Source organism: Merops nubicus, unplaced genomic scaffold, assembly GCF_000691845.1.
Source record: "Merops nubicus isolate BGI_N331 unplaced genomic scaffold, ASM69184v1 scaffold19578, whole genome shotgun sequence".
NCBI classification, from domain to species: Eukaryota; Metazoa; Chordata; class Aves; order Coraciiformes; family Meropidae; genus Merops; species Merops nubicus.
Genome location: NW_008627958.1, coordinates 9,230 through 20,493, shown reverse-complemented (window position 1 = coordinate 20,493; position 11,264 = coordinate 9,230). Strand labels below are relative to the sequence as shown.

General features: G+C 54.4%; 1 protein-coding gene across 1 annotated transcript; it reads left to right on the top strand.

Annotated features, from left to right (window-relative positions):
* The first annotated feature begins 349 nt into the window (after positions 1-349).
* On the top strand, positions 350-8,183 carry LAT2 (linker for activation of T cells family, member 2). The gene is made up of 9 exons (XM_008946528.1): positions 350-431; positions 1,161-1,200; positions 4,284-4,327; positions 4,847-4,885; positions 5,301-5,331; positions 5,476-5,531; positions 6,369-6,434; positions 7,167-7,235; positions 8,125-8,183. Exons 1-9 carry the CDS (start codon positions 350-352, stop codon positions 8,181-8,183), a joined length of 486 nt encoding a protein of 161 aa, XP_008944776.1.
* The last annotated feature ends 3,081 nt before the right edge of the window (positions 8,184-11,264 follow it).

Below are 11,264 nucleotides of genomic sequence, written 5' to 3'. Positions count from 1 at the left end.
TGGCAACGTGATGGTGAGGGGGCTGGGAATGAGTGAATCCGAGAGGGTCTGGCCTCTTTCTGCCAGTGTCCTGTTTGATGGGCAAAAGGGAACCCCCTGAATCTCCTCTGATTCCCTGTTGGAGGTTGGGCTTGGGTCTTCCTGGTGTGGGAACTACATGGACAGCTGCCAAGGGTGTCACCACCCCACGGTGCCAGAGCCCTCGAGCCTGCCCGGCTCTTTGGGGGTGCCAAGGCTGAGAGCACGTGGGGCTCGGGGGGCAGCAGCTTTCTGAGGGTGCTCTCTGAGTGCCCCCCGTGCTCAGGGGGCTGCCCTGGCTGCTCTGTTCCAGGCTGGGTGAGGCTGGGCCATGGCTCAGCTGGAGCTGCTGGTGGTGGCCGCGCTGCTGCTGCTCGGGGCTGCGGTCAGCCTCTGCGTCAGGTGCCAGCAAGGTAAGGTCCTGCCCCCGAGCTTTGGGGTCCTGCCCCCGAGCTTTGGGGTCCTGCCCCTGGCCCCAGACCGGGTTGGGGTGGGGGTCACGCTGGCCAGACCCTTTCCTCTTGGGGTGTCCCCTCCGGGTGGGTTTGGTTCTGCTCGTCCCTGTGCCAGCTCCAGGAGCTTTGCCCCTGTGGGGTTGCTCCCAGCAGCTTGAGCTGGGGAGGGTTTCTGTAGGGGGCTGGGGAGCAGCTGGGAGGGGAAGGACCCCCTGACCCTGCAGCACCCCTTCCTTGGGGTGGAGGCACCACCATGTGGGCTGCAGACCCCACATGGGGACCACAGTGGGTGGTTTTGGAGCACCCCACACCATCCAAGCACACAAATCCTCGGGGGGGGCTGTGGGGCATAGAGACTGGGGGATAAATTCATATATACATTAATTACAACAGTGGTGTGAGGACCTACCCTGGCGGGCTGAGCTCTGGGTGGGTTTCCCAGGGGTAGGGAGGCTGCAGTTGGGGGTTTTGGGGACAGCAGTGGCTGGCTGGCTCTGCAGCATCTGAGACAAATGCCACAACTGAGATGTGGCTTAGAAAGAAAGAAATTAAATCCCAATCCCAGCTGCTGCTTTCTCCCTCCACTGTCCTATCGTGCTGCCGGCCAGGGGAGTTTGGTGAATGGGTTTTATTGATCTTTCTGAACTTTAAGTCCCAAATATTTTTTCCCCCCTCCTTGTCTTCCAGCTGCCAAGCGAGAGAAGCAGCCGAGCGAGCAGAGGAGCCAGTAAGTTGCTTTTCACAACTGTGTTTCTCTCCCAAAACAGCTCACCCGGGTGAGACCCTGGCCAGGCCAGACCCACTCAGCCTCAGAGCTGAAATCTGGATTTCTATAAAATAAAATCCCCCCAGAATGGAGCGTGCAGGGCGGCGTGCCCCAGCCCGGGGTGATGCTTTCCCAAAGGAGAATCCAAAATCAAACCCAAGCTCTGGCAGCGATGCCTGCGAGTCACTAACCAGTTGGAAAAAGGGCTGGGAGATTGGGAGGGCAAGTCCTTATCCTGTCCTGAGATGAGGGAGAGAAGTTGGTAACTTCATAACCAAGCCCCTGCCCTGGGCTGGTGGTGGTGGGACCCTGCTCCTGAGCAAGCAGCGACCTGCAGCAGAAGCAGTGAAGGAAATGTGATTATACACACGCACCCCCCCCTTATTTCCTTCAGCAACAGACAAACCACAGCTAAATGATATATATGTATAAAACCCAGCTGGCTTGCAACCTTTGATACAGGAGAAAACGTGGTGCAAAGGGGCTCTGTGAAGGTCTTTGTGGGGCTGGGGTGTTGGTTCTGCCCCACGTGCCCAGCACCAGGAGAAAGGTTTTGGTGTGCTCCATCAGAGACTGGTGGAAAAGCCAGTGCAGGTTCCAGCCCCTCAGGCTCGTACCACAGCACCTCATCTTGGAATTTATACCTTGGAATTTGGTGGTTGGACTTCAGGCTCGTTGGGACCTCTTTCTAGAGACCCGTTTTGGGTTCGTTTGGGCTTTTTGTGAGCAAAGTGGTTGAGCTGTGTGTATGTGCAGCTTTGCCATGAGGTCCTTTGCCTGACTCCTCATGTCCCCACCACCCTGGTGCTGTGAATACCAGCTTGGGATGAGGGGTGACCTGAATGAAAGGGGAGGAGAGAGGGGAGGGACACTTTGAGGGTCCTAAACCCAGGGTTAGTGTCTGTGGGCACCCACAGCAGAAGGGCTCTTGAAACCTGTTGTGCTCTGGAGAGCAACTCTCCTCTTAATTAAAAAGTAAAGAGGTCACTGGGCACGTTTGCTGGTTTTATGATCACTTATGTTATTTTTTTTCAGGTGGGTGTTGAGGGATGTTGGGAGGGGCAGGGACAGCACTGGAGGTCAAGCAGTGGGGTTTGAAGCCAATTCAAGGGTTTTGTGGGTGAAAATGCTCTCCTGGCCTTATCTGGCTCATAAAGTGTCAGAATATCAGTGTCAGAATTACCCTCAGTGATGTTTTCCTCACCCCTGGGTCCTTCCCTTAGCTGATGTTGGCTGCTCTGCTGATGGTCCAGAGGCAGCCCTTGACTTCAAAGAGGGGCCTGGGAAACTCCTCCCAGCTCACAGGGGTGCTGCAGGGTGAGCTGAGTGATGCACCTCAGCACGTCCCCAAGCCCAGCGTGCAGGACCTGCTCTCTCCCCTCCACTCCCTAGACAAGGAGGTCTCTTGCCTCTATTTTCCTTGCCGTAGACCCCAAAATTGAGCTGAGGTCACCCCTCTCTTTTCTCCAGGCTCGAAAGGCAGCAGACATTCGAGGTGATTCGCTCCTGCTCCAGTGAGTCTGAAGATCCCAGGGGGGTCTGCAGGGCAGGGGGGGGCTGTGCTGGGGGAAAGGGACAATAAAAGGGTCACCTCGAAGCCAAGCGCCGAGGTCTGAGGTGGTCGAAGCCACCTTAGATGCTTCCAGGGATGCGAATCCTGAGCTCTAGGAAAGAAAGATCCCTTTGCACTGAAGAAAGGAAACCATTGCAGTGATGTCAGAGGACTGCAGCACTCTGCTCAGCCCCCAGCACAGCAGTGTGGGTGAGCCCAGATCGACAGGGTGACTCATCTGCCATCACCCCTAACTGCTTCCTGTGGCAGGTTGGGTGAGGTGCTGACCTTTTGGGTTTTTTACCCTGAAAGAAGCTGCTGACAGGGTCTATTAAATGTCACCAGCTGCAGATGGGCTCAGTGGGACACCTCCTTTCCCTGGGACCTCGCTGGGCCTGAGCCCCACAACCCCACTCTGAGGTTTTGCTTCAGCCCAGCCCGACCTAAGCTCACAACCTACCAATGTCTCACAGCCTGGAGGGGAGGGGTGCTGGGCGTGGGAAAGGCCCCCCCCAAATGGAGCAGGTTTGGGAAAGAATAGGCAATAAGGCAGCAGTTGGGGTTGTTGCCTCCTTCAGACCTATCTGCAGTCTGCACAGCAGCTTTTCCTCTGATTTTTTTCCCTGTTTTGGCCGTTTATGAGCTTTCAAGGAATGCTTTGGAAGCTATTTTGGGATGCATTAGAAAATTCCTTGCCAGTACTGGGGAATCCTCTCTGTGCTCATCGGAATTGCTGCTGCCATGATAATTAACATGTCACTTTGTTCTTGGTGCTAGCTGCAACACGAAGGCTGGAACAATTTAAGGAACCTAAAAATTATTCCATAGCAAGGTAGGTAAAGAAATCCAAACAGAATCTAGCTGTAGAGCCAAGCTTGGATGGAGTTCACCCAACACACCCGAAGGGTCAGGATTTGGGGCTGGGTTCTGGACCCTAGAGATGTGACGTGGGCAACACTTAGAACCTTGGAATGGTTTGGGTTGGAAGGGATCTTTGAAGGTCATCCAGTCCAACCCCTCTGCAGGGAGCAGGGACATCTGCAGCTAGAGCAGGTTGATTAATTCATTGATAGTCAATAGTGGGTTTAGAATTCTAGATTTTAGTCAGCCTGACTGCATTCTACTGGCCTGGCCACCATTTGAACTGAACCCAAGGAGATGGGCTGTAGCTGTCCATGATGGGTACTTCATGCAAAAGAAATGGCCATTCTTTGCTTGTAACCAGTTTGACATGAGAAATTCCCTTCTCCCCCACCACCAAAACCCCCAGGAACTACACATCTGCACCAACCCTGCTGCAGGATTCAGACACAGTTATTCCCATTGTTTGGTACCCCAGACTCTTCCTCTCCCCTTGCTCAGTGTGTGTCCTGCTCTAGCCCCTCAGGGAGGTTTCACAGATGGTCCTTCTGGCTTAGTCTTTGCTGTGCTTTGTAACCCCTGGCAGGGTTTGCTCAGAGCTGGGATTTTAGCTCCCTTTCCTCTCTTTCAGGAAAACCACTGAGGAGTTTGGTGCCTCCTGCCATGCTGGGTATGGTGAGTATCTCCCCAGCACAGGCACTGTTCAATGTTCTCCCCATCCACGCAGTCATGGGGAAAGCTCCTACCACAAAATTCATAAAATGGGGATGTTGCAAATCTCAGCTTGTTTGTGTAGGTGCTGGCTGGGACCTCCCACCAGTCTTGGGGAGATGGAGCCTCTGAGAGGCTGGTTACTCACTGCCAGACCTTGGGCAGGGCACGAGGGACTTATCTTGGAAAAAACTGGGCAATGGGTATGAGTTACTCCTGGGGAGATTCCATTAGACACAAGAGGAAAATTTTTCACAAGGACAATGAGCCGTCAGAATCATCTCCACAGGGAAGTGGTGGAGCCCTCAACATTAGATACTTTGAAGTTTTAGCCTGGTCACCTTGTCCAGACCAGGCTTTTGTCAAGGAAGGTTGGACCAGATGCTCTTTGAGGTCCTTTCCAACCTGGCATTCTGTGACTATGATGAAGTTCAGCTCCTGCTGCTCAGCCCCAGCGTGACGTGTCCCTCTGCTTTTCCCCAGGGAGCAGGATGGAGACCAGGTACCAGAACTTCCTGACAGGTAAATGCTGCAGCTGCACACCCAGGGGCCTGGGGTGAGGAGAGCTGGCAGGGAGCTCTGCCTGGGTTCATTAGGAGATGGGCCACGACACACTCATCTGATGAGCAGAGGGGCCAGGATGCTCCTGAGCCCCCCACTCCCTCCTGGGCAGCCTGAGCTGGAGCTCACCCTAAGAGGGTTCCCAGTGTGTGGGGCTGTGCTCTCCTTTCCCAAACCAGGGGAATATTCCCAACCTCCCTGCCAGCTGGCAGGATCTGTCTGTGGGAGGTGGTGAGCCCTGGTTTCCTCCAGAGCTGCCTCCCAGCTCTGCTCGTGGGTGGGCTTTGGAGCTGTGCTGGGGGGGACACCTGCTAGAGGTGGGAATTTGGCACAGCCCACCCCACAAAATCTGACACCAGCCCCTTTGTGCTTGCAGAGGACAGCCTGCAAGGGGACGCTGCCTACGTGTGAGTAGCTGGTTGCTGCCCACTGGGGCAGTGGAGTGGAACCATACTGGTCCCAGTGAGGTCCTGGCTCTCCTGGAGCTGGGGCTGGGAAGCCCGTGGGCTGCCTCGGGCAGGAGGAGCTCAGGGTGCCTGCTCTTCCCACAGGGAGCCCATCTCTCTGGATTACTACAACTGTGCCAGGTTCTTCTCCCCACCCAACGGTAAGGTCTCCATGTGAGCATGACGAGTATCCTCTCCAGCCCCCAGCCTGGCTGCCCCACGGCCCCAGGGAGCCCACAGGATGTTTCTTGTTTGGCTCTGTGTGTTATTGCTGCACAGCCTGAAGCAAACATGGGTCCTAGAGACACGTTGGGAAAGGGGTGCAAGCAGAGCTGTGGGGCTTGAGGGGTTTCCAAACCCAAACCAGTCCATCCGTTGGCTGGACGCCCCAAATGCATCCGTGGCCCTGATTTTTGTACAAAACACTTTGTGCTCACTCCATTTCACCCCTGGGCAGCAGTGAGTTAGGTTTTGAGGTTAGCAATATAGGGCTTCACGTGGTTCAGCTGCTCATGGGCTCATCCAGAGCTGAGATCACCAGCAATACAACAAAAACCTTCATGGGCTGGGTTTTTAATTCTTCTAAGCAGACTTTGGTTCTAGGTGCTGATAGATTTGCCTACTGGGCTCAGACAGATGTTGTGCTTGGACTGGGGCTCAGTTCCTTCCCAGAAACTGGGAATGAGCCCCAGAAGGCACCACAATCACAAACTTAATGTGATGGTGCTCCCATGGGCAGCCATCAGAGGGTTGGACTGTGCTGGGGATGCCCCTTCCCGGGGCCAGCCCCCAGGCTGTCACCAAGACCAAGCATTTTTTATCTCAGGTATGTTTTGCTGGGGGAAACAGCCCTCTCCTGCTGGTGCTGAGCATCCCCCTGGGTCACCTACACTTATGCTTTTTTTCCCCCCCTCTTTCTTCTTCTGTTGGGTTGATGATTGGACCTAATGATCTTGGAGGTCTTTTCTAGCTTTAATGATTCTATGATTCTCTGCCAGAGAAAGAGGAGGATTCCCATTCCTACCAAAACGTCTTCATTGGAGGGTCTCATGGCTCTGCCCCGGGTACGTGTGTTGCTGTTATGGCTCATGTGTGTTGTCCAAAGGTGTCTGGAAGCACAGAGAGGGATGGTGACTTGCTCAGCCCAGGGAAAACACCCCTGTCCACAGGCTCAGCTCCTCCTGTCACCTCTGGGCCTATGGAGCTGGGGTGAAGGGGCTGCTGCAGGCACAGAGCAGATCTGGAGAGTTTTCCAGCCAAGAGCTCACCTCTGAGCTGATCCCTTTGAACAGGAGATGTCTGCAGCAGTTCAGGAGCTTTGGGGTCTGCATTGCTTCTCTAGGTCTTTCAGTGCTGTTCCAGCCAGGACTGATGGTGGTTCTAGCCCCCAGCTCAGGTTTCTCACTACATCCAGCCCAAGAAGGCTGCAGCCAGTGAGCTGCTGGAGCAGGATGTTGGATCACAGCATCTGCTTAAGGGCTTCCAGCCTCACTCTGGGATGTCACAACCAAAATAGGAAGTGAAGTTGGTTTCCTTCAGCGAATTCCCCCAGTGCTTTCTGCAGTGCTGGAGCTCCTGCCTGGAGGAGGCAGGGGCAGTGGGGGCTGTGCTGATGCCCATCCCTGCCCGCAGAGACCCAGGCAGGCGGTGGGGCGGGGCCATCAGACCTGCAGCAGGACAGCAGCTGCCCCGCTGGAAACTGGGGGCGTGTCGGGGCGCGGGGGCAGGGGGGAGGTTTCACAAAGGGCCCTTTTCAGTCCGCTGGCTGCTCAGCATCATCCTGTCCAAACTCCTAGTGACAGATGACGCCGCAGACTACGAGAACAGCGCGGACACGTGCCGGTGGAAAGCCCGGCGTGCGGGAGGTACGTGCTCAGCAGTGGGTTACCACCTAGAGATGGGGCTCGTGGGCAGGGTGCCCGTCCCACTCGGCCAGTCTAGACCATGCTTAGGCCAGTGCAGCCATCACCTCTGCCTTATTTCTCCCCCAATCATCTCTGATAACTGCCTAAGGCAACATGCAGATTGCTGCACGTGCTGGTAATCCAGTGCTGCCCTGGTGGGACGAGGTGTTTGGAGCACTCAGAAGGCCTTGGAGTGTGGGTGGCTGTGCTTGAGCCCTGCCCACGGGATGCTGCAGAAGGGTGCTGCTCTTCACCTCTTATGTCCTCTTGTGTTTTGAGGTTGCCCTGGTGCAAGCTCAGCCTTGTCACCCCCTCTGACCAAGCACCGTGCAGCACACCCGCCCAGGGGGTCAGCCCAACCCCCCTGCAGCAATGGGGGGGTCAACATTTCTTCATGAAAATTTTAAAGAAAAAAATGTCTTAAATTTTCCAGATTTTTTAAGCTAGCCTTTAAAGAGCAGCTTCACGTGTGGCTTCCTGTGAAGCACAGTCTGGCCTGGGAGGTAGTGGCCAGTGTACACGTGTGTTTTAGAGCTTTCTCTCTGGTGTGGGAGCTGCTGATGCAAACTGATTCCTGTGCCCGTTTGTGCTCTCTCTAGATGAACTCCAAGCCCATCTTTTGCCTCTCTAAAGCTGTCCCCACTCGCAGGGAGTTTGCAATTTTGCTGTGACCCTTATGAAGCCTCTTCAAGGAGACCTTGACACTGTGGTCTGAGGTTTCTTAGCCCAGGCACAAAAACTGTCAGCCCCAAAGGCTAAATATTAGCAGGAGGCACAGCGTGTTGGTGGTGTGTACGTGGTTTTTAGGTCAGCCCCTTCCCTGATCAGTGCTTCCTATCCTCTCTCACAGCTCTGCAGGCTGAGAGCCCGGATGATGAGCCAGACTATGTCAACACAGCCCCTGTGTAAGGCCCTGCCCCTCTGCCCAAGCAAAGGTAAAAGAGAGCACGTGGTCGATGTGTTTATTTAGGAGTGGGAGGGTTGGGTTTGTGCCCAAAAGAGCTCGGCTGGAGCTTTGCCCCTTGCTGGCAGGAGCGGGCAGTGCCCAGCAGTGCAGGGAGCAGGAGCAGCCTGGTCCCTTCTGTGCAACCTCTCTGCTAGTGCAGACCATGGAGACAAATCCATCCAAGGCCGTGTCCCAGCACTGCCCTCTTCCAGCAGGGACTTCAAACCGCTTCAGAACTGCTCCGTGGTGCAGATGGGACCCCCAGAGCCCCCCCCCTGGGCTGGGCAGCTCCCAGACTGAGCAGCATGAAAGATTCCCTGGGCTTTGCTGAGCCCTGCCTGCTCTGCCACCACCACACAGCCTGGCCTGTTATCAGCAGAAACATGATGCTGATGATAAAGAATTACTCAAGGCAGTTTGAAGTAAAAAAAAAACCCCTCTGTGGAGAGCTGCAGGGAGATTGCACGGCACCCAGTGAGCGGGTGACACGACAGTGCTGCATGGCAGGAAAGCAGCCCCAGACACACTGAACACAACAACGGGTTCCACGTTGGCTGTTGTGGCTCCAGACAGGCTCCTGGAGACCTTGTGGAGCTTCTTCTCAGCAGACAAGTGTGTGTGGGTAGAGGGGCCCAGTGCACAGGTCTGTGGTGTCTCTGCATGCTGGTTGGAGCGTGGAGAACTGAGCACCCAGCTCCAGCTGGACTGGGACCAGTATCACACTCGTTGTTGGGGCTCTACTCCCTGAGCACCTCCAGAGACGTGCTGGGATAGTCCTTATGCCACATGCAGCAGCTCCAGTTACAGGGGTTTATATTCCCCAAACTGTGGGCGTTGTTGGGGCTCTACTCCCTGAGCACCTGTAGAGACGTGCTGGGATCATCCTTATGCCACATGTTGGCAGCTCTAGTTACAGGGGTTTATATTCCCCGAACTGTGGGCACCGGCAGCGAGCAGACCCCCAAAAATGGATCTTTTTGAAGCTGTTGCAAAGTATTTAAGATTTGTCCCCACCACGCAAACCACAGTCCCCTTATTGTCCATGTTTCAGCATTTGCTTTGAGCTCCAGCAGCCCACCCCAGCAGCACTGGCTCTGACAAAGGCTGTGCTGGAGGGGAAGCTGCACCAAAGGTTGTGCTTTTTGGTCAGGGATTTTGTGTGTGTCACCCGTGGCACACAGATCACTCCCCAGCAGTGGTCTGGCTGGGAGCCAACACAGCTCAGGTGTCTCTTCACCTGCCCACGAGCTCTTATTGCTCCCCAAGGTCCAAAACCAGCCTGGACACAGGAGCCTTGGCCTGCTGCAGCAGTACCTCACTGCCAGGCACCGAGCTATGGCAAACCAAGAGAATATCACCAAAATGGACTATTTCAGATGGGGTCGCAGAGAAACTTGTGGCTTTGAGAAGAAACTTCTTTTCAGAAGGTGTTTATGGAATATCCAAGCATCGTGTTGGCTAAGCATCTGGAGGAAGGAAGCTGAATTATCCATGAAAAGTGCTCTAAGGATAACTTTAAGGAATTCTGTGTTTATTCCTCTTCCAAAGAGAAATCTGGAGGAGGAGGGGGTGACAGTTCTGTGCTAGTGACAGCATGGCCTGGCTTTTTGCTCTGCTGGGCACACCAGACTGCTCACAGTTTGCTGTCTGTAGCAGGGAGGGTGCCCACCTCCTTCCAAGCTGAGAGAGGAACAATCAGGGATGACAGATGCCCAAAACATTCAGCAAAGCTGATGTAACAACTGCATGTGGTTTGGTGGAAAGCAAAGAATCAAAGTGGCACTGGGGCTGCCATAAATCCACTTCCCAAAGTGATGGCTGGTGCTGGGGAGATAGAAGAGGGAGGAATAGCTGGCCTGCAAGGCACTGGTGATAAAGATTTTCTGGGAAAATCTCCAGTTTTAAGCCCCAGCAAAATGCTCTTGTGGCTGTATGTGTAAATAAATTCTGGCAGCTTGTAAGTAAATTAAAGTTGCCAATGCACTTTTTGTCATTTTAATGAGGACTCTATTACAGCCTTTGCTAGCAGAGTAATGCTATAAAATCTCCATGTCCAGCCAGGAAATGCCAGCAGAAGTTCTCCACTAAGGGCAGGTGAATTCAGAAGTGGGCTCCTGGCAGCTCTGTGCCCTCTGCTCTGCTCAGGGATCGCTGTCTGGGACCATTGCTGGGGCTTCTGCTTCGATGCAGATGTCTTGGAGTGTGCCTCACTACTGGTCCCCAGAGAGAAAATGTAGCAGGCAGCAGAGTTAGGAAGTTGAAAGCAGGGATTACAAGTCAGCAGACTCACTATCTTTCCCTCTCTTCTTTCAAGCATACTACCTAAAGTCTGCAGAAATCCTTTGCTGAGCTGCAGGAGCACACCCAGCAAGCACGAGCAGAGGGAGAAGGGAGACTTCAGTCCCTCAGTGGAATCACTTCTCCAAACTGTGCCCACAATCACGCAGAAGGGGTGCTGCTGGGAGGAAGAAATGCTCTCCTTGAAGTCCCCCAGAAGCCCGACTGCAAACCTGCCCCTGGAGAAAGCACTCTGGCCAGCAGTGGCCACGGGCGAGCCAAGAGCTCGTTATCCCATCTCCCTTCCCCACACGTCTCCTCGAGGGAGGCTGGCCAGGCTCTGCAGTGTGTTCTCCTGTCAAGCACAAAACTAATCCTTAAACTGCTGAGCAGCAATGCAGCCAGCTGCTTCATCTGCCAGCGTGACTCACGTGTGATGCTATGAAGACGTGGGGATTGGGTTCTGGTTTTGGTCCTGTGCTCTCCCACAGAAGTGGTTTCCTCTAAGAGGAACTGGCAAGGCAGAGGTTGCTTTCACAACACCAGTGGTTCTCTGGAACTAGAGGAGATACCAACCTGTTCACGAAAGAGGATTAAATCCCCACTTGATCCATGGCTTGCAATTCACAGCATCTGGCTACAACCATCCTCCTTGGGTTTCTGTGGCCCTTCTGTAACGACACGAGGAGCCTGCAGCACCTGAGAAGGTCCAAAGCAGAGCTGCCAGCCTCAGAAGCCCCACCACTCTTCCTGTATTTCAGCCCTGC